This window comes from Zea mays, chromosome 3 (genome assembly GCF_902167145.1).
Source record: "Zea mays cultivar B73 chromosome 3, Zm-B73-REFERENCE-NAM-5.0, whole genome shotgun sequence".
NCBI classification, from domain to species: Eukaryota; Viridiplantae; Streptophyta; class Magnoliopsida; order Poales; family Poaceae; genus Zea; species Zea mays.
Genome location: NC_050098.1, coordinates 176464545 through 176488621, shown reverse-complemented (window position 1 = coordinate 176488621; position 24077 = coordinate 176464545). Strand labels below are relative to the sequence as shown.

At 44.4% G+C, this 24077-nt stretch overlaps 1 protein-coding gene and 1 pseudogene across 1 annotated transcript; both read right to left on the bottom strand.

The window, feature by feature from the left end:
* Nucleotides 1–15519: 15519 nt before the first annotated feature.
* LOC118476722 (phytochrome B-like) lies at nt 15520–17164 on the bottom strand. The gene is made up of 2 exons (XM_035966367.1): nt 16818–17164; nt 15520–16337 (listed from the first exon to the last, which is right to left on the bottom strand). The coding sequence occupies exons 1-2, from the start codon at nt 17066–17068 to the stop codon at nt 16253–16255; spliced, it is 336 nt and encodes a 111-aa protein (XP_035822260.1). The 5' UTR covers nt 17069–17164; the 3' UTR covers nt 15520–16252.
* A 3616-nt stretch (nt 17165–20780) lies between these two features.
* LOC103652368 (uncharacterized) lies at nt 20781–22507 on the bottom strand (annotated as a pseudogene).
* Between the last annotated feature and the right edge of the window lie 1570 nt (nt 22508–24077).

Below are 24077 nucleotides of genomic sequence, written 5' to 3'. Positions count from 1 at the left end.
CGTCTTCCGGGCCTTAGCCCGAGTCCGAGCCCTGGGGTCGGGCGGAGCGGAGTTCGCCGTCTTCCGGGTCTTAGCCCGAGTCCGAGCCCTGGGGTCGGGCGGAGCGGAGTTCGTCGTCTTCCGGGGCTGAGCCCGAGTCTGAGCCCTGGGTCGGGCGGAGCGGAGCTTCCTATGGCGCCTTTGGCAAGGCCTGACTGCCTGTCAGACTCACTCTGTCGAGTGGCACTGCAGTCGGAGTGGCGCAGGCGGCGCTGTCCTTCTGTCAGACCGGTCAGTGGTGCGGCGGAGTGACGGCGGTCACTTCGGCTCTGCCGGGGGGCGCGCGTCAGGATAAAGGTGTCAGGCCACCTATGCGTTAAATGCTCCTGCAACTCGGTCAGTCGGTGCGGCGATTTAGTCAGGGTTGCTTCTTAGCGAAGCCAAGGCCTCGGGCGAGCCGGAGATGCGTCCACCGTTAAAAGGGGGGCCTCGGGCGAGACGGAAGTCCCTCGAGGTCGGCTGCCCTTGGCCGAGGCTAGGCTCGGGCGAAGCGTGATCGAGTCACTCGTATGGACTGATCCCTGACTTAATCGCACCCATCAGGCCTCTGCAGCTTTATGCTGATGGGGGTTACCAGCTGAGAATTAGGCGTCTTGAGGGTACCCCTAATTATGGTCCCCGACAATAAAGTAATAAGAGTTTAAGTTCTTTTATAACTTAAAATGTTACTTTATATATTGACTTCGAATATAATAATATAGGCTATGTGTTTTCAAATGAAATTAAAAGATAGTTGTTTGTTCATTGTCTTTTACATAAAAGTTCATTTAAGGCATATACCATAACTTTCCATAAATAGGTGTTTAATAATAATAATGATCTTTTCACATAAAACATATTTAGACTTATATCTTAATTTGTCATAAGTGAAGGTTTAACAATAAATTATAGTACGTTCCATACTGCTTCTAAGATTAATAACGTGTTTCGTAGCGCATTAACCTTAGATATAACATATATATGCTCTAAAAGGTTAAAAAGGTTTAATATCGTTATAACATGTTTTATCGTCTTATAAACCCTTAATCTTAGACGTATCGCGTATGACGTTTTATAAAAGATCGGCGAGCTGGGCGTGGTGTAGACGGTCGATGAAGTCAAAGCGGGGGGCCGGGAGGGCAAGTAGCGCCCCGTCTTCAGTGTCTCGCCGAGACAGTGCGTCGGCCTCGGAGTTTGCAGCGCCCGGCTTGTATTCGATGGAGAAATCGAACCCCAGCAGCTTGCCCACCCAATGGTGTTGCGGATTGGTGGCAAGGCGCTGATCCAGCAGGTACTTGAGACTGTAGTGGTCCGTCTTGACGCAGAAACGGCGTCCCCATAGATACGGGCGCCAGTGCCGTACTGCCTGAACCAAGCCGATGAGCTCGCGTTCATAGGCTGCAAGGGCGCGGTGTCGCTGTGCCACCGGCCGACTGAAGAAAGCGACTGGGTGACCATCTTGGATGAGCACTGCCCCGAAGCCGTGAGAGGAAGCGTCACACTCGACCACGAAGGACTTGGCGAAATCGGGCATGGTTAGGACCGGTGCTGCCGTCACGGCGGTCTTTAGGTCCTCGAATGCCTTGGCGGCCTCCGTACCCCAGGAGAAACCTTCCTTCTTGAGCAGACTGGTGAGTGGTGCCGCCAAGGTGCCATAATTGTGGATGAACTTGCGGTAGTACCCTGCCAAGCCGAGGAAGCCGCGCACCGCCCGTGCTGACTGAGGCACCGGCCAGTCATGGATGGCCTGGACCTTGGTCGCATCCATAGCCACCCCGTCCGCCGAAATTATGTGTCCGAGGTAGGCGACCGAAGGCTCCCCGAACGCACACTTGGAGCGCTTGACGAAGAGGACATGGCGGCGTAGCTCACTGAGGACCACGCGGAGGTGTCGGAGGTGGTCCGCCCATGACTTGCTGTAGATCAATATATCGTCAAAGAAAACGAGTACAAAACGACGAAGGCAAGGACGCAGTACATCGTTCATTAGGGCCTGGAATGTTGCCGGGGCATTGCACAGGCCGAATGGCATCACTAAGAACTCGTAGAGGCCATCGTGAGTGCGGAAAGCCTTCTTGTGGATGTCCTCGGTCCTCATGCGCACTTGATGGTACCTGGAGCGTAAATCGAGCTTGGTGAAGAACCGGGCACCATGGAGCTCATCGAGCAACTCGTCGACGACAGGGATGGGGTACGCATCCTTCACCGTGATGGCGTTCAGTTCGTGGTAGTCGACGCAGAACCGCCACGATCCATCCTGCTTCTTGACGAGGAGGACCGGGGAGGAAAACGCGGAGTCGCTGCGCCTGACGATGCCTTGAGCGATCATGGCGTGGCACTGCCTCTCCAACTCATCTTTGTGCGCTGCAGGGTAGCGGTATGGCCGGACCGCCACTGGAGTTGCGTCGGGCTTGAGGACGATGCGGTGTGTCCGGCCCCGCTCCGGAGGCAGGCCACTTGGGTCGGCGAAGACGTCCTGGTATTCACCCAGGAGTGCGTCGAGGAATGGTTCCCTGGCCTCGACAGAGTGGAGACGACCAGGGGTCTTGGGAGCGAGGCCCTGCCAGCACACAGACCTGCCTGCATACTGGAATGCCATAGTGCCAGCCGCCAAATTCCACATGATGTCCCCCAATGGCGCCATCCAGTTGGTTCCTAACACCACGTCATAGCCTGCAAGGGGCATAAGGAACAAATCCACCTTGAACTGGAGTCCGTCGATGAGCACTGGCGCGTGACGGAGCAACCCAGGGCAGGAAACACGCTCGCCATTTGCCACGGTTGCCGTCAGACGTGGACGCTGTTCGATGTGGACACCAGCGCGATGGGCAGCCTCTTCCCCAATGAAGCTGTGCGTGGAACCGGTGTCAATGAGTGCGATGAAGTCGGCCGCGCCCACCCGGACCGGCAGCTGGATCGTTTTGCTGCCGGGTACACCAGCGACCGCGTGCAGGGAAAACACCGGGGCTTCTTCGTCCATGGCGCCCTCATCCAATTCAACGCCATCGATGAAGAAGATGCGACGATAAACGCGGTTATGGCCCCGCGAATACGGCTCGTTGCAGTTGTAGCAGAGACCCAGGCGGCGTCGTTCTGCCTGTTCCTCTGTCGAGAGACGCCTAACCGGGTTGGGAGTGCCCCTGGGTGGCGGCGCCTGAAGTGCTAGCAGGGGTGGCGCTGGGGCAGGCAGCACCAATGATGCTGGGGCCACCGGAACCGTCGCTCGGGGCACCGATGTTGGAAGCAGCGCGCGTGAGGTGGCCCGGGGCGGAGCCTGCTGGATCCGATCCAACTCCATCAGCTCGACCTGGCATGCGAGACTCATCGCGGCGGCGAGGGTCTCGGGGTTATGGATGCAAACCGCGTGGCTCAAAGGAGGCAAAAGCCCGCCCGTGTAGAGCTGAACGCGTTGGGCCTCCTCCAAGCGTCCGGCACGCGGAAGAAGGGCTTGGAAACGATTGGAGTACTCCTCCACGGTGCTCGTGCGGCGGCATTCCGAGAGTTCGAACATTGGGGCAGAACGGAGGGGAGGACCGAATCGCAAGTTCAGGAGATCCTTGAAACGTCCCCATGTTGGTGTGCCGTCGTCATCCTGCAGTTGGGTAAACCACATCTGGGCGACGTCGTCCAGGTGGTACGACGCCAGTGCCACGCGCTCCTCCGCCATAGTTCTGTGGTGGTGGAAATAGGCGTCGCATTTGTGGAGGAAGAGCATGGGATCGGTCGTACCGTCGAAGTGAGGAAAATCCCACTTTCGATGTTTGTGGTGGAAGTCTTGATCACGGAGGCCTTCCGTACGTCGGGCAGCAATGTTGCCGCCGGAGGATGAAGACGTGTCCTTGATGGCCGCCATGTCTGACTTCAAGGTCGTCATCTCCGCGGTGAGGGACTTCAGCTGTGCCATGATCTCGGCGAGGGAGGGTTCGGCCATGGTGTTGCTGTTGGTGTTTGAGGCAGTGGATGGGGGGCTAGCGATGGCAGCAGCTGCGGTGGAGGAGCGGCTGGGGCGGGTGGGGGAGGATCGACGTGACCGTGATACCAGGTTGTCAAGGGCAGTGGAACCCAAGACAGCGGGACCCCGGCTACGTAGTTCGTAGTCGCGATCCGTCGTCGCCGGCAGGGTTATTCCCCCACGCCGTCGCCGACTTTTGTCAACCGGGTTATACCCCCTGGTTGCCGATCTAGAGAGGAAGAGAGAGGAGATAGGCTAATAATACTTGATTGCTTATCTCCTGTGCGGTTACAGTTTTATATGGCCAGAGGCCCAACCGAAAGGAGCAACAAACTCCATAATCTAAGGAACTCCCTAATCTAAGGAACTGAATAACAGCACTCCACAATCTAAGGAACTGGATAACAGCAGGCTATCCTATCCTATCCCTTAGCTGTCCTGCCTGGCCGCTGCTTGCTCTAGGGCGCGGCGCACGTCACGGGCACGATGTCGCCTCACATACGTGAGCCCGACCATGACAAAAACTGATATATCAGCCGTGCTCACGGTTATGAGCAGCCTGGACTCCTCACATGATAATTGAACTTGAAGATGGAAATAAATCGAGATCCGATGATCTGCCAATGGTTTGCTTAAGTGGTTTTCACTTAAGTGTTTTTGAAATACTCTTATACCTTTGCTTAATGGGAATACTTGGGATTCACACTTATTAGTAAGACAGGCGTTGTTAATAAAATGTTGACCAACTAAAATGCTTACTGCTCAACCTCAGCCTCACCTTGTTAGACTTGCATTAGTTTTTCCCCCACTTGCTGAGCCCCGACCATAAGTGAGCTCACCCTTGCTTAATTTTGATCAGAAGTTTGCAGATGAAGATATGATGCTGAACTCCATGGATGCTAGTCTAGTGATACCCCCGGTCATCTTCCTGTGGATGGATGTCCTTGTTTCGCTGTACTTTGATGAATAAAGGTTAAGACATTATGTCTGTTCGAAGTGTAATATGTTAATATAATCGTTATTTACGCTATTGTTCTTTTGATATATTACACTTGTGACGTCAACATATGTGTGGAAATAGATCCTGGCACACATATGCGATGCGCCCGGCTCTGCCTTTGGAAACGGGTGTGACAAGAACTCTCAAATCGAAGGCTTCCTTGAGGAGGAGGGCATCAAGCATGAGTTCTCTTCTCCCTACACGCCACAACAAAATGGTGTAGTGGAGAGGAAGAATCGAACTCTATTGGACATGGCAAGGACCATGCTTGATGAGTACAAGACTTCGGATCGGTTTTGGGCCGAGGCAGTCAACACCGCCTGCTACGCCATCAACCGGTTATATCTACACCGAATCCTCAAGAAGACATCTTATGAACTCCTAACCGGTAAAAAGCCCAATATTTCATATTTTAGAGTCTTTGGTAGCAAATGTTTTATTCTTGTTAAAAGAGGTAGAAAATCTAAATTTGCTCCTAAGACTGTAGAAGGCTTTTTACTAGGATATGATTCAAACACAAGGGCATATAGAGTCTTTAACAAGTCCACTGGACAAGTTGAAGTTTCTTGTGACGTTGTGTTTGATGAGACTAACGGCTCTCAAGTAGAGCAAATTGATCTTGATGAGATAGGTAATGAAGAGGCTCCATGCATCGCGCTAAGGAACATGTCCATTGGGGATGTGTGTCCTAAGGAATTCGAGGAGCATCCAAATGTACAAGATCAACCATCCTCCTCCACGCAAGCATCTCCACCAACTCAAAATGAGGATGAGGCTCAAAATGATGAAGAAGAAGATCAAAGAGATGAGCCACCTCAAGATAACGACAATGATCAAGGGGGAGATGCAAATGATCAAGACAAGGAGGATGAAGAACCAAGGCCGCCACACCCAAGAGTCCACCAAGCAATCCAACGAGATCACCCCGTCGACACCATCCTCGGCGACATTCATAAGGGGGTAACTACTAGATCTCGTGTTGCACATTTTTGTGAGCATTACTCTTTTGTTTCCTCTATTGAGCCACACAGGGTAGAGGAAGCACTCCAAGATTCGGATTGGGTGGTGGCGATGCAAGAGGAGCTCAACAACTTCACTAGAAATGAGGTATGGCATTTAGTTCCACGTCCTAACCAAAATGTTGTAGGAACCAAATGGGTTTTCCGCAACAAGCAAGATGAGCATGGTGTGGTGACAAGGAACAAAGCTCGACTTGTGGCCAAAGGATACTCCCAAGTCGAAGGTTTGGATTTCGGTGAAACCTATGCACCCGTAGCTAGGCTTGAGTCAATTCGCATATTATTAGCCTATGCTACTTACCATGGCTTCAAGCTTTATCAAATGGACGTGAAGAGTGCCTTCCTCAATGGACCAATCAAAGAAGAGGTCTATGTTGAGCAACCTCCCGGCTTTGAAGATAGTAAGTACCCTAACCATGTCTATAGGCTCTCTAAGGCGCTTTATGGGCTCAAGCAAGCCCCAAGAGCATGAATGCCTAAGAGATTTCCTTATAGCTAATGGCTTCAAAGTCGGCAAGGCCGATCCTACTTTATTCACTAAAACTCTTGACAATGATTTGTTTGTATGCCAAATTTATGTTGATGATATTATATTTGGGTCTACTAACGAATCTACATGTGAAGAATTTAGTAGGATCATGACACAAAAATTCGAGATGTCGATGATGGGGGAGTTGAAGTATTTCTTAGGATTTCAAGTGAAGCAACTCCAAGAAGGCACCTTCCTAAGCCAAACAAAGTATACTCAAGATATTCTAATCAAGTTTGGAATGAAGGATGCTAAGCCCATCAAGACTCCCATGGGAACAAATGGGCATCTCGACCTCGACACGGGAGGTAAGTCCGTGGATCAAAAGGTATACCGGTCGATGATAGGTTCATTACTCTATTTATGTGCATCTCGACCGGACATTATGCTTTACGTTTGCATGTGTGCAAGATTTCAATCCGACCCTAAGGAATCTCACCTTACGGCCGTAAAACGAATCTTGAGATATTTGGCTTATACTCCTAAGTTTGGGCTTTGGTACCCTCGGGGATCCACATTTGATTTGATTGGTTATTCGGATGCCGATTGGACAGGGTGTAAAATCAATAGAAAGAGCACATCGGGGACTTGCCAGTTCTTGGGAAGATCCTTGGTGTCTTGGGCTTCAAAGAAGCAAAATTCGGTTGCTCTTTCCACCGCCGAAGCCGAGTACATTGCCGCAGGCCATTGTTGCGCGCAATTGCTTTGGATGAGGCAAACCCTGCGGGACTACGGTTACAAATTAACCAAAGTTCCTTTGCTATGTGATAATGAGAGTGCCATCAAGATGGCGGATAATCCCGTCGAGCATAGCCGCACTAAACACATAGCCATTCGGTATCATTTTCTTAGGGATCACCAACAAAAGGGAGATATCGAGATTTCTTACATTAACACTAAAGATCAATTAGCCGATATCTTTACCAAGCCTTTTGATGAACAAACTTTTAACAAACTTAGGCATGAGCTCAATATTCTTGATTCGCGCAATTTCTTTTGCTAAATTGCACACATAGCTCATTTGTATACCTTTGATCATGTCTCTTTCATATGCTATGACTAATGTGTTTTTCAAGTCTATTTCAAACCAAGTCATAGGTGTATTGAAAGGGAATTGGAGTCTTCGGCGAAGACAAAGGCTTCCATTCTGTAACTCATCCTTCGCCGTCGCTCCGCGCAACTCTCCATCTTTTTGGGGAGCGTTCAAAGCAAAAGGACTTCGTATTTGGTACAATCTTCACTCATTTATTTATGACCAAAGGGGAAGAAAGTGCTTCGAGGGCTCTAATGACTCCGTTTTTGGCGATTCATGCCAAAGGGGGAGAAAATATTGCCCAAAGCAAAAGGACCGCACCACCACCTAATTTTAAAATTGGAGATTTTCAATTGGTAAATTTCAAATTGGTATCTTATTGTGTTCACTAGGGAGAGAAAGTAGTATTTCAAAAATGATACATCAAAACCCTCTTGAACACTAAGAGGAGGATTTCATTAAGGGGGAGTTTTGTTTAGCCAAAGGAAAAGCATTTGAGACAGGGGGAGAAAATTTCAAATCTTGAAAATGCTTTGCAAAATCTTATTCATTTGCCTTTGACTATTTGCAAAAGAACCTTGAAAAATATTTACAAAAGAATTTGCAAAAACAAAACATGTGGTGCAAACGTGGTCCAAAATGTTAAAAACAAAGAAACAATCCATGCATATCTTGTAAGTATTTATATTGGCTCAATTCCAAGCAACCTTTGCACTTACATTATGCAAACTAGTTCAATTATGCATTTCTATACTTGCTTTGGTTTGTGTTGGCATCAATCACCAAAAGGGGGAGATTGAAAGGGAATTAGGCTTACACCTAGTTCCTAAATAATTTTGGTGGTTGAATTGCCCAACACAAATAATTGGACTAACTAGTTTGCTCTAGTGTATAAGTTTTACAGGTGCCAAAGGTTCACAACAAGCCAATTAAAAAGACCAATGTTGGGTTCAAAAAGGAGAACTAAGGGCATCCCGAAAGGCTCCCTGGTCTGGCGCACCGAACTGTCCGGTGTGCCACCGGACAGTGTCCGGTGCACCAGGGGACCTCGCGCTGAACTCCTCAGCCTCGGGAATTTTCAGAGCCGGCGCGCTATAATTCACCGGACATGTCCGGTGTACACCGGACAGTGTCCGGTGCTCCAAGAGGACGCGCCTCTCGAACTTGGCAGCCTCGGGAAAATGCAACGGCTGCTCCGCTATAATTCACCGGACATGTCCGGTGTGCACTGGACTGTCCGGTGTGACAACGGAGCAACGGATATTTCGGCGCCAACGGCTACCTGCAGCGCATTAAATGCGCGCCAGCGCGCGCAGAAGTCAGGCACGCCCATACTGGTGCACCGGACACTCTACAGTACATGTCCGGTGCGCCACCGGACATCCAGGCGGGCCCAGAAGTCAGAGCTCCAACGGTCGGAACCCAACGGCTTTGGTGACGTGGCTGGCGCACCGGACATGTCCGGTGTGCACCGGACTGTCCGGTGCACCATACGACAGACAGCCCCACCAAACGGCTAGTTTGGTGGTTGGGGCTATAAATACCCCCAACCACCCACCATTCATGGCATCCAAGTTTTCCACTTCTCAACCACTTACAAGAGCTAGGCATTCAATTCTAGACACACCAAAGAGATCAAATCCTCTCCAACTCCACTTAAGGCTTTAGTGATTAGCGAGAGAGATTTGTCGTTTTCTTTTGAGCTCTTGCGCTTGGATTGCTTCTTTTCTTTCTCACTTGTTCTTGTGATCAAAACTCTATTGTAATCAAGGCAAGAGGCACCAATTGTGTGGTGGCCCTTGCGGGGAAGTTTTGTTCCCGGTTTTGATTTGAGAAGAGAAGCTCACTCGGTCCGAGGGACCGTCTGAGAGAGGGTAAGGGTTGAAAGAGACCCGGCCTTTGTGGCCTCCTCAACGGGGAGTAGGTTTGCAAGAACCGAACCTCGGTAAAACAAATCCGCGTGTCACACTCTTCATTTGCTTGCGATTTGTTTTGCACCCTCTCTCGCGGACTCGATTTTATTTCTAACGCTAACCTGGCTTGTAGTTGTGATTAATTTTGTAAATTTCGGTTTCGCCCTATTCACCCCCCTCTAGGCGACTATCACTTGACATTTCAAAGAGGAATTTATCCTCTTCAAACGATCAAGAGAAACTCATTTTCTTGATAGGTTCAAGAGAAACTCATTTTCATTTCTATGGAACCATTCATCCTCATTTGATGTTCTCCAAGGTGTGAGACTACACAACATGAACTTGAAAGAAATCATTAATCTCACAAGATATAGGCTAAACTCTCCCTCAATTTGTGCATGCAAGAGTACACAAAGTACCAATTGAAACTCAATGATTGAAAGAACCAAGACTCTTATATTTGTAGATTTTGATTGTATTTGAAACACAAGCAATAGTTTCCTATTTAGCAACCTCTAGTATATAAATGATAAAAAGGTTACTAAAATAAGGAAACATCATGATATGAACTAAATTACCCTTACAAGCATCATGCATAATACCGATTTAAACAAGGTGAAAATAGCATGATTATTTAATTAACTTTACCTGGCAAGTTTAATTCATAGCATGGTGAGTGATTAATGTAGAAGACTCAAAACCAATTTAAACAAGATGGAATACATCACATAGTATTGGATTGATCTTCTTTTAATGTTTAATGGCCACTCCATTTGGGAAACACATTCTCATGTTGTGAAACTACATAAATCACTTAGATAAAAACATTAGTCTCACAACTCTAGTCATATAGAGAATTCCCCTTTTGATAAGTGCTTTAAGAATTTGAATTTCTTACTTAGCACCATATTCATTTAAGAACTTGGGATAATTCTGTTTATGTCAAGGTCATGGCAATACTACGATAACTCATTTGAAATATGCCACAAATTTATCATTACCAATTAAAGCATGTAGATTGCCATAATATGAAAATGAATGTGCAATCTACCATATAATTGGATCTTTTCCAAAGCAAGGTAAATTCCTTTAAGGTCATTCTTAAGTGCTCCATTTTTCCTATGTGGCTACACAAGACACAGAGGGATATACTAATTGAAAGCAATGTGCACTTAAGATTTAAATGTTACCATTCTTTAGATATCCCTTAGTTGTAGGCCTTTTGCTTGATTCCCACAAAGGTTAATCCTTATTCCCTACAACATAAGTTCTCGCTAGAGATGAATATGAAGTTAGAGATATAACAACTCAATTCATATTTGGGCCAATCTTAAAAGAATAGTCAATGCAAGATTGATAGTTTGAGATAAGAATTGAGTTAAACCGCTCAAGCACCCCAAAGTTTCATATCATCTTTGGGTACCTGTAAATAGTTTCAAACACATTTTGGTACCCATCTCATGATGGGTCCATCAAGGTTAGCCAATAAGGACTTAGGCACCCAAATAGCCTTGGTCCTAGAATGTGGTGAACTCATCACCTTTCTAGCACAAGAGTCAAATTTGGGTCTCCTAAGCATATTTGAATGTATTGACAAGTTAGGCTTAGTAGTTTTACCCTTTTGACAAACCTTGAATAAATGACCTCTTTCACAGCAATTGTAGCAAATGCGGTGCTTGTCCTTGCAATGCATTTGCCTTTTGCTTTCATCTTTCTTGATGGTCATCTTTCTTGATCGTGCAAGGTCTTGGTTCTTCATGCGGGGACATGAACCAATTTCATGACCCTTCTCCTTGCATCCATAGCACCTCCTATCGCTTCTCTTTGATCTTTCTTTGTTGAAGCACATAGGTACATTGTTAGAGCAAATAATATGAGCATTAATTTTATCACCTTGAGTCTTGCTCATGTCCTTCTTAGAAAGCTTGGTATTCTTTCGAAGGGGTTTTGTGCATGCTACGGTTGTCCCCTTCTCAACCTTTTTCACTCTATTATCACGGTTATCTTAATAAGGTTGGGCATGACACTTTTCCTTCAAAAGAGTTAAGCTCCTTCTTAGCCTTCCAACTTCTTCCTTGAGCTCTTTATTTTCTTGTGTGATAGAAATATCACTAATTCCTGAAATTTCTAGCTCAATGGAAGATGGGCTTTCTTGAGAGCAACATTTGTTAGCACAAGATAATATAGTTTCTATTTGAGTACATATGCATATGTGAGGTTGGTATGATTTCAAATTAGTTAACACAACCTCATGAGCCATTTTTAACATGATATGTGAATCCATAAATTTATTATGAGAGCACACAAGCATATCATGTTTTTCTTGCAAAGCTAGATTTTCAATATTTAGCTTTTCTATCGTGTTCTCGAGCATAGCATTTTTATTTTCTAATTGAGCAATATATGATGAATGATTAACAACTTTAATTTGCTCAATTGAAATGTCTTCATACCTTTGGACCAAATCATCATGAGAGCACTTTAGCTTCTCATGCTCTTTGGTCAAGTTCTCTAAATCTTCAATTTTTCTGATGAGGAAATCTTCTTGCTTATGAAGCACTTCTTTTTGTTCTTCTGCTCTTTTCATGAGTTTGAGCAAGCTCATCCGATTTTTCTTGCTTAGTTGAGCGAAGAATTGTTGAAGATCATCCTCATCTTCACTATCACTTTCATGCTCCTCCTCATCCTCACTTTCGCTTTCACTGTCACTCCCATTAGCAACAAAGCACATATGAGAAGTGGATTTGAAAGACGAACCTTGTGAAGTGGTGGATTCGTCGTTTGGTCTCCATCGATCATTTTCTTCTCCTTTAATCTTGTTCTTCGCCTCATCTTCCTTCATTTTGAGGAACATACTTTCGGTGATTCTCATGGCAAGATCTATAGCCCTAGGATCAACATCTGCACCAAAAGATGAAGTCGAGACAACTTCAACCATTTCAAGCTTAGAAGTACTTTCATTTCTTAGTCCCCTCGACATGATCTTTTCCTCACGAGGTTAAGCGTTAGAAAGAGGATTAGGCTTTGATACCAATTGAAAGTTGCTTGGAGGTGGGGTGAATAGGCAAGTGGAAACTTTTTCAACAAAAACTAGAAATGAACTAGATAAAACCGGTTCAGCCGGTGTCAAAACCGGTTCAGCCGGTTTGCACGAGCTCAACTAAAGAATGAGATATAAACTAAATTGATCTCGGAATTCACCCAGTTAACTTTGGAAATGAGATGTTCTAGTTGATCCACAGGGTTCAAAGTAGTAGATCTGAGAAGGACACTTCTCAAAATCCATACACCAAAAAGATATAAACAAATCTTCCATGGAATGGTGAGAGAACGAAGAACACAAACAAACACAATGAGCAAGAACACAGGGACACAAGATTTATTGCGAGGTTCAGTCACACCACCAAGGTGCCCTACTTCCTCGTTGAGGCGCCCACAAAGAGCCGGGTCTCTTTCAACCCTAATCCTCCCTTTGCCAACCACAAAGGTCAAGCCCACACACTAATCTTTGCTCAAACGAGCGAGTAATACAAACTTTCTTGTGGTCTTCCACAAGATTTGGAGACTCACAAGATACACCTAGTCATCTAGGAGCTAGAAGCTCCAAGAGTAATGAATCCACAAAGAAATCGATGTAGTACCAAAGCTCGAATCAAGAAGAACAAGAAGGATTTGGAGAGGAAGCACAAAAATCGCAGCTCTTCAATCTCACTCAAAGATTTCTCTCCAAAGATTTGAAATGGGAGAGGCAAGAGGTGTGTGTGAGAGAGTGGGAGATGTTTCTCAGGTTAGAAATGAAGTTTGGTGCATGCTCATGTGTGGGGAGAGAGAGGTAGGAGTGAGTATATATGTGGGGCTCCAAAACTAGCCGTTTATGACTTTTCTGCACAAAAATCGGCTGAACCGGTTTCCACCAGACTGAATTCCGGTTCGGTGACCGGCTGAGCTGGTGGGTGGACCGGAGTCAAAACCAGCTGAGCTGGTCCAAAACTGGCTGAGCTGGTTTGTGAATACCAGCTGAACCAGCCTGAAACCAGCTGAGCTAGTATTTTCCAGAGAGCAATTTTGGCCAAGATAAACTTAAAAAGGTTGTACTACATACTTTCACTAAGGATTAAAAAGGGTAAAATAGAAGTTTTGGATCAAGGATTTTGAGCTTTAGTACCAACACGAACATTCTTTTTGGATCCCCTTGATAGTACGATGATTCTTATACTCAAGTTAAATAAAATATAATTAAGTAAACTCCTTGAGTCATTGGTGGCTCATGTGTGATTTCTCCATGGCGTTTCTTCATAAGGATCACAAACATCTTTGTCTCATCTTTTGAAGCAAACACAAATTAAACCTTGTGACTTGTACCATTTCACCATATATGAGTTCAAATCATGTCTTCAAGTCACCTTAATGATGCATCAACATATTATAACTCTTCCTAGCTGATTAGTTCATCGACTTAGTGCAAGTACTCTCTTCTTCAACTTAGCCATGGTACCTCGGTCCACAAATCGTCGCTTGGCCTTCACCTTCGCTTAGTTCCTCGAAGCTCTTTCCTTGCTATCTTCACCCTATCAAGCCATTCTTGAGTCACATCATATTGAGCATCCATTGAGAGAATCATTTCTTCGATATTATGAACCTTGCTTGAATGTCATCTAGATATAATTGCTAAGATCAATCAAGCTCTAGTTTGATTCTCATAGATTCATATATGGACTAATAGTAATATGGTCAAGCCAATTCATGATTCCTCATATCTCATTCACTTTGGCTTGACCAATCCTCTTAATCACTTCAACCTCTATTCTGATTATATTTATGCATGGTGATTTCTCAGGTCTTGTCCATATATTCAAACCAATATAGAGACCATATTATATCCATTTGCATTGTCTCACTGGTTATTTAACCTTGTGTTGAACCTTTGTTCACTGATCATTATACACTATTCAAGTATGTTCATCATACTGAATTTCCTGTCAACACTTAGCAAACTTGTTAGACCTTTAAATGTGTTGTTATCCAAATCACCAAAACTCACAAAAGGGATGAATGCACTTTCATTATGCATATTATCATGTCGTCAGGTGCCACACAAGATCTGCCTAGGTCTGTTATATGCAATGTCCATGGTGTTAATCCAAAATTTGTTGAGGTAGTCAAGCTAAAGTTGATGCAGCTGTAGAATGGGAAGAAAGCCTTCACAAAAGGGGCATAATACATCAGGAAGATGGTATGGAGTAAGGGGGTACAATGAGCAACAAGGCAGAGGTATTTTATAATTTGTTACTAGGTATGTGCCCGTACGTTGTCACGGGAGTTAAAAATTAGTATAAAACATAGAAATTAAGTTGTGTTATATTTGGTGGCTATTGTATCTAAATTAACTTTTATGTTTCTTCCTATTGGTAGCCTTTGAGGTTCTACATCCTAAAAGCATGAATTACCATATCACATGATATTGTGTTTATGTTTTGGTCCTACTCAGGAGCTTTTTGAGAAGCCTTTCTTCCAGTCGGTGGCTAGAACTTTGCGTTTAGGTGGAGTTATATGCAGTCAGTCAGAGAGCATATGGCTACATATGCGTATTATTAAAGATACTAGTTAGGTGCCCGTGCGTTGCAACGGAAACATATAATACTACGATAACTTATATATATAATATGTGTTATACTGTGCGTGTCCCTCGTTCTCTCTCAACGACAGTACACCCTCGAGATTCTGGAGCGCGCTGGCATAACAAGCCTTGCAGTACCCCGGTGAACACCCAGGCCAAGCTCTCCTCCGATGGCTCACCGGTTCCAGATAAAATAAATATGCATTAGTTGCTCGTATCAACTAAGGTGATAAGCAACACGTGCCAAGAGCCCGAATTTATGAGCCAATAAGATGAGAATCACTGTAAATATGTTTTCACACATTCAATTGGCCCCTCAATTATGTCAGTATGCACATATGCATCAGAATACCATAATTTATCAAGTAATAACATGAGAATATGTTACTCCTACAAATGATGTTATTACACCACGAACAGAGATGCCATTCCAAAATATTCATCATGTAACGAATGGGTGATAAGCTGAATTAATAATATCAACATTTCCCAAGTTCCTTCAGTACAAATTCCAGAACTGCTATACAGAACGCGGGTGGTAGGCTGGCCTGCGGGCGGTTCGGAACTGGAGAGACTTCGCGGCGGCAGATTTCATGGCGTGCGAGCGGTTCGAAACCGGAGGGATTCGAGGGCGCTGGCATGCGGGCGTGTGGGCGCGTGGTGCGGTATCGAAGGATTTTGTGGCAGCGAGCGTTCGTGCGAGATTCGTGGCGGCGGATTTCGCGGTGGAGGCAGGCGTGGGGGCGTTCGATTGCGGCGAGTTTCGCGGGGGCTGGCAGGCGTGCGGTAGCAGGGGCGGGGGCAGTCTACAATACCTACTTAATAGTTAGTACAGATTAGGCACCCTCTTATCAGGGAGCTAAGGGTCTGTTTGTTTAGGATTATAATCTGACCAGATTATATAATCTACCTTATTTTGAACTAATCAACTAACACTGATTATATAGTTTAGGCAGATTATAATCCCAAACAAACACCACCTAAGTTACAATCGATCTAGAAGTTAGGTGGTGTCAGCGCAGATCTTAACATATCAGCTAATTTTATCTACCAGCTGCTAGACGAGGTTGGGGCAGCTCAAGGACGATGAGGAAGAAACTCCGCTCTGACTCCCTGACGTATTGGACCTCGCCGCCCATCAATTTGAGGATTTTCCTGCATGTGCTTAGTCCTACGCCTTCTTGGGTTGACCATTGGGAATTGCTGAACATATCCTGGACAATGTCAGTGGGAGGCCCTCACCCGGGCAGGCAAACCTACAAATATACAAAAAAACAAAAGGAAATCACTTAGTTCCATTATTGGTACTGCCAAGTCCCAATAGAGGCATTGAATTTCCTTTTTTTTCTTTTTTGAGAAATACTGTAGGGGAAGCCCCTACATTGAGTTTTCCGTTGTCATTAACATTTGGAAGTTGATTCTCCAGAATCATCTAATTCCCAAGCAACTCTGATACTGTTTATGTTACCATCAAATCCCACAACCAGTACGCTAAGTTAAAGAAATTGAGTCAACACAAGAAAAAGAAAAATACAGCATGATGCAAATAGGAAAATTCTGTCAAAATTATCATGGACATATATTTGAAAGGTATCACACCACATGTGAACAACCAGCTCAACGTTGAAGTAATTCATGTTACTTGTCTTCTACCAAAATTCAACAACACATATTCCTTGAAGAAACAAAAAAATATTTTATGACAAATTATAATAGAAAAAGAGCAAGCTGCTAACCTGAAGATGAAAAGCTCTGTATCTATTCCGTCATAATTCTGTTTTACATTTGGTCTGACTTGTATTTCTACCCAGCCATTCTCGGATGGAGCAGACTGTGCCATGCTTAGCAAGAAGTCAGCCAAAACTTGTTGAATTCTAAATTGATCACCATATGCTAATGCATCCTTGATTTCATCAGGGATATCCCGAATAAGTTGTAAATCCCTCTCCCTCAACAATGACATTGTTTGGCTGACAACAGCATTCATAACGTCTCCAAGAGAAAACTCACTTTTCTCAAGCACCAAAGAGCTGTTACATAAAGAGAAACAGATCAACAAATTTTCAGTTACCAATTGTGGAAAATACAACAACATTCAAACTTATGTCTTAGGTTACAAAGAAGTGAAAAATGCTATTATCTACAGTGTAAACACTGAACCAATGAACCTAAATGAAACTAAGTCAAGCAAATAATGTGACAGTAATACTATAAGATTGTGTAAGTAGCTATACCAGATGAGAATCAAGTATTATGTTCAACAAGCCAAAGTTAGTCACTTTTGTAATTTTCAGTTCGCCCGTGGTGCAAAAAAAAGTTAGCCATTTTCTGGGGTAAAATCTATGCACAGTCATTATTGATAGATAAGACAGATGGACCTGATCAAGTGTATAAAAATCAACCAGAAAAGATTTGAGTTTCCGTGCAAGCAAATGAAATACAGCATCTCCAAATAATTTATGAAGCTCCTCAAACAAAACTACAGGCAGAGATATGTTAGACAAAGCTGCTTGAACTTTGGTGACATCCTCCTAAAATGTGGTAAGGTTATCAGTTCACAGGGATATTCCTTTAATTCTAACAAAAAATCATGACATAGCATTTGAAGCACAAAGGTTCACAATCCTGGTAGTAATCAATATGCTAACATTGGTAAGCAGAAAACACCCACTATGCACAGTTTTTTGTTTGACAGAAGTTGACTTTTTTTACACAATTTCAACGATTCAGCGTATGCAGTCATTATTATATGTACTTGTTTAATATCCACGCTATTAGCTATACTTGAAAAAAATAGAGAAAAAGACACCAGATTCACCAAATTCCACTGGGAACTGTGAAAACCATCAAATTTTGGCTTGGTCCTGGTTTGGTAGCCATATCGTCAACCATTAGACAGTTACAACCATAATGATGTACACAATCAGCCAGACGCACGCCAGTCACTGTACAGTACAATAGTATGGTACTTCGTTTGTGAAATCTATCAATTCCACTTTATATATTAATGTAGAGCACAAAGGTACTGTTGTCACCTGCTTGTTTACTCATAGCCAAATCCGTACTCAAATTTCAGTGTAAATTTAACATGCTCGTCCCTCACCATTGTTGCCAATGTTGTATCTATTCCAATGTTCTACCATAAAAGGAGAACAATGTGAAAACGTGAGGGAAACAACTCTTCTAATTTGATACTCCTATACTATATTAAAACCATAAATCATTGATATATAAGTTTATGCATAGTAACATCCAATTAGTGTTATCCTATAAGATTAACAGAAGAAATATAACCGTATACAAAATTAGTACTCCTCGTCTTTTAAATTCATCTGAAATTGAGGTCCTGCGAAAGGGCACAGCGCAAACACATAGCAATCATTGGTGAATATGACCTGAAAACAACATACAGTATAAACCACTGAAATCAAAGAAATACATATTAGATATGTATCTAATGTAATTAAAATAGGCATGTATGTTTTTCTAAATATAATGCTTCACTCTAATTTAGGCCTCATTGGTGATGTCCCTGTAATGCTTGCCAAGCCACAGACTTTTATGAGTGCAAGTGATAAGTCTGTAAGTGAAATTACTCCACTGCAGATTGGAAATCAATTGTTCTCCCTAGCCCTTTTCTCCTTACTGTTGTTTATGTAGGTTGGGCAGCTGGTTTCATACTTCAAGATACCATTAAATCATTTAGTTGTGGTAAATGTTGTCCTTGAGCTAGTACTTTGTCATCTTCCCAGAATCATTTCTCACTTAAACTATTCTCCTATTCTTTATAGATATACGATGATCTTGATCTACCCTTTGCGAAATTGCGTCTGCTACCATAGGGGGACATGGTGAGCACAATGGGTATTCATTTCTTTTCTAGAAGTCGTTTTCCCCTTGTACTCCATGGCTAAATTGAAAGGGGCTTGGATGAATGCTTCAATAGAAATAATATATAACACCATCATTATAAATTGATTTTTACTCACAAGCCTTCCCTCCACTATGAGGCGGCTGTTACATTTTTTTATTCGAATGAAACTTGAACATAAATCCTTGTGAACCCTCTATTTCCTTCAATAGTTTACAAGCATGGTAATGTAGTTCTATCAAAACTATCATGTTTTGTTTCGCTTAACCATTTGTACAAATTGCAGGATGAGGAGTATTATTGACGATTTAAAATAGAGCCATGATTTTGCACACCTAAGGATTGGTACAACAATTATTTCCTTTTTAATTCAGGTGCCAAATATGAAATATGACCCCCCCTCCCAACAAAAAATGATGCGTAGGCATTAGACGACAACCTGAGGAGCTGGGTGCTATACTGCTATCAGTTTGGTTCTGCAGTCATTCACCAAACAAGAAAAGGAAGAGGTTTGCACAACAGAACATAGTGCAAAACTGAAACAGAAAGACATTTTCATAAGCCATTGCAAGCATCTCTCCCTTGAAACAGACATCACAAAAATCATGTGTATCATTGAAACGAAGCACAGACTCGCAGGTCGATTAAACTACCCGAAAACTCAAAGAAAAATTCGTGCCGTGAGCAGCGAGCAGATTTCAGACCTCATTAGACATGATGGGCGAAGAAGGGGGGCGTTGGATGGTGACGTAGGAGGTACCTGGATGGAGAGGGCAGCCGCGGCGGCACGACAAAGGTGTCTGTGAAGCTCGAATAACTTCGCAGATATGCCTGTTCCAGCACCAGCTCGAATAACTGGAGTACTGTCACTGATCTGTTCCTTCAGTTTATGTAATATTGATCGCGTCCTACGCAATATTTCTGTCAGCAGTTAATTAGGGTAAGTTTTTCTGAAGCTAGTTAAGAACAGGAATACAGTGTTAACAAATTCTGAAGCAAGCTGGTAGTAGCACACAAATGATCTGCCTGGTATGTAAAAATATGCTTTCTGGTTAGCTGTGGTGGCTTCTCTGACTTGTTATAGGAAAGTTCTAGTTATCTAAGGAGAATGAAAACTCACCTTTCAAATTGAAACGAATCCGCTTGTGTCTTGGCTTGGCTTGGCCGCTTGTTCATGGCGAATTTGACTGCAGGCATCTCTCGCTCGTTTTAGCCATTTAGTGTGACCAGGCGACATGCAACCCTAGTACATCTGCACTGTCATGTAATAATACTTTTTGACTGGAAAACATAGATTGCTGGCACTTGAAATTCAGAGTACACACCTTCATCAGAGGATCTTACTTTTGACAGTAACTTGAAATTCAGAGTACACTTTCGTTTCCACTCCCAGAAATATCCAGCGCATTAGCGGCGGTCAGCACTAAGCAAGCATGCATGTACAGTTAGATGTTGGTGGCACCGAAAGGGAAAGGTGAACGAAGTGGACCAGACTGGTAGCGCAGAAGCCGACCAATTTCCTTGCTTTCTTGCGGAAAGCGGCGCCGATCGAACACGACAGCTCATCATCACGGCTAACCAAGCAGCCGACTAATCTTGATCAAGAACGGATTCTTCCTCTGTTGGTTTGACTCCCCACCATGTACGTATATACTATTACTCTAGTGATTCTCCAACCCTAAGCATGGCGAATCGAATGACCCGCCTCCCTCCGCTAGCTCCGGCGGCACACCGAGATGGAAAACCAAAGATGCATGCGTCCTGCTTGTACTGTATATACGCATCGTACAGCGGGGAGGTGGCCGAACCGTAACGGAGCGGAGGTCGCCTATTGCCGGCCGAAGGAGTTGCAGTTCTTCTTGATGAAGTCGTCGAATCGCCTGTTCATCTCCTCGGCGCCGACCGACGGGTCCCGGGCCCTCGGCGGCGGCCGTTGCTGATGGTGCGCGACGGGAGCTGGAGTTGGAGGGGTAGCAGCCGGATCCGCCGGGCGCGTCTTCTGCATGATGGCGTTCCACGTTGGCGTCCAGGTCGTCGTCGTCGTCGCCGTCCACGGCCTGCGACGGCGGCAGCGAGTGTTCCCGCTCCAGGAGGACCGTGCGCTCCTGCGGTGCCAGGCTACGCCGCACCACGTCCGGGGAAGGCGAGGAGGCATCCTCGTCGGACTCGGTGGTGACGCAGGAGCCGCCGCCGCCGGAGTCCGGGGAGGGGGAGGAGAACTCAGCCTGCAGGGGCTGGCCGTACTGCTCCTCCTTGGCCCTGTCCGGGGAGGGGCGAGGACTATCGGCGTTGGGGCGGACACATCGGGAGTGGGGGTGTGCGCGGCGGGGGTTGTGGGCGCGGAGGGGAACTGACTCGGAGAAGTGGAGGCCGTGGTGAGGGATGCCGCGGGAGTGGAGCTGACTGAGCGATTGGGCCTTAGCGGTATACAATTGAATTGATAGATGGGCCTCATATCGGTCAGCCAAATAAATTCGACACATGTTCTCTACCGCGGCGCAAATAAATGGTACCATATTGGCCAGCAAAAGAGTACGGTAGCAACTTATAAACGTGCCTGCTACAGAGAAAGCAGTCAGCTTGTGTAATCAGTTAGTGGTATTAATAAACGTCCCTGCTACAATCAAATTTTTGCGGGCGCGGATGGACGATCCAGATTGAACAACAGCGATGGACGATCCAGATTGAACGAAGGCAGAACGGCAGGCTACCCTTAGAGCCTTAATAAGTAGTAGAGATTTTTTGTCAATTGTCACCAAGTTTTCAAAGGCTCCGTTAACTATGCTTAGAAAACAGTACCCACATGCCCTAGGTATGCACATCTAATCTTGTATGCTATTGTGACAGTTTCTCTATTTATCGACTTGGCTTAAAGGATAGGAAACTATTGACAAGAGGATGTGCTGTCAGATGTCTTCGACCTTTAGCATCGTGAATAGTGTGTCTCGTTTCAGTCATTATGTCACAGCATACCATTTTGGTGCCTACATGCCTTTTGTATTTGCTAAAAACAGTAAAATCTATATTTACAATTAAAACAATTGTGCTCTTGTTCTCAGCTGATGCCTACATGCATCCGTTGTGAGTCCGATGACGAGTCTGGCAGTAGTGTAGTCATTCAACCTTGCGTTTTCTAGGTCTTCCCTCAAGTGGAGGAGAGAAAAGTGATAGTTACGGTTGCTACTCCTGGATTGTTGTTGGTCGAGTTGTGATGGATTTTTGTGTTCTTTTTTTTCTCATGTGGTATCCAAACTCAGTGTAGGCTTCTCTTGCTGTGAGGACTTGCGGCTCGACATCATTCTCACTTCTTCCCACAATATCATGGGGTGGAAGATCGCTACATCCTTCTCTCCAACTTCCAAGTAATTTTTTCATCTTTTGCATTCAGTTTGTCACATCCGGGTACATTTTTAAGGAGTTACCGTTTGGTTGACTATGATCTTATATGTAGGTATGCTCACCTTGCAGGTTCTCTACTCCTATCAAGGGGCAACAGGAGGTGTCCGCAGGGTCGAGGTCGTGCCCCCGTCCCGTCGCCCCCGACGTGATCCCCATCGGCACTTTGTACGAAAGCACAATATTAGGACTTTTTATGATCTTTTACATTTTTTATTTGAAGGCATAATAGAATCCAAAGAGGTAGGTTTCTTTTTGTCACTTATTTCATATACCTGAATAACTTGTATTCGGTTTGAAAAAGCACATAATTGCATTCCTATTTTTAGTCCTTACATGATTACTGCATAGTTGTTTACCGGTTTGAGATCTGCATGTCTCAAGCTCGCTCGCAATGTAGATCCTTGGAGTTAAATTTTTTTACTGTATTGCGACTAATTTTAGACCTTCCAATTTGACAAACACAGTTAAGTAGCATAGTTGTTACTGACAGTTGATAGTATCGTTGTTTCAAATTATTACTTCAATGCAAATAAATGTTTTCTATTGTATTTTGAGCTCTTAGAATGCACATGATTCAACCTATACTGTAGCAAAATTTCGGTACTGGTACCACAACTTTTTGAGAGTTAAGTCATTGTTTCTAGCATTTGGCATGCAACCTTTTGACTTAGTTGACAAGTTTAAGTCTGCATAGAGAAATTAATTATGAACCACTATGCAATATAAGACAAATATCCTATTTCATCGTCTATTGGCATCCTTATAAATCTTGTGATGCTTACCTGTGTATGATGTATGGTAATGTATACTTACCCGTGTGGCCTCCTTTGTGGTTGCTTGCAGGTCATTATCCAAAAGTTGGGAGGGATGGAGTCAACTAAGCACTCTTTCTTGCAATATGCTGATCAGACGATGGATCTATAATATGTTTTTGAGAGCTTTTGAATGTCATAGTGCCACAGTGCATGAAGAGGTTATGCTTGCTATTGGTGCATTGGCATATGCAGCTGGTCCAAACTTTGCAAAGTACATGTCACAATTTTATCAGTATTTGGAGATGGGTCTTCAGAACTTTGTGGAGTATCAGGTGTGTGCCATTAACGTGGACGTTGTTGGTGACCTCTCTAGAGCACTAGAGACAAAATTTTACCCTTCTGTAATGGCATTTTGACCTAACTCCTGAAGGACCTGTCCAGTAAGCAAGAGCAAGCTCAAACACATTGTCGCAAGATTATTTTTGTATCGATCAAGGTGGCCATTTGGCCAAGTCCATGTTGATTGTAGGTTGTCAATTTCCTAGCATTCCTTTTCCTTTATCCACTTGCATTGTCTTTGAATTTCATTCTTGGTCGGATTGTTTTGGAGGATTTCTTTTAGGACATTGTCCGGTCTACTACCGCACGCTGTTTGTTAGTCAAGTACGTACATTCATCGATTTATTTCCGGGTGTTATTGGAGCAACATGTGTTTGTGTTAATTTCCATCTTGTTTTTGGTAATATACATATATGATGCTCCATTTTGGTTTATTAGGAGCTGGGCGGGTGAAGAAACAGAGAGTTGTATTTAGGTTTTTGGAGTGGTTTTTGTGGGAACGAGGCAATTGAGTTGGGTATGATTTATGAATTGTACTATGGCATGGAGACCTATCTTTTGCTACTAACATAACAACCTACCTTTTGCTACTATCTTATGGTGTGGAGACCTGCCTTCTATTACTAACGTAA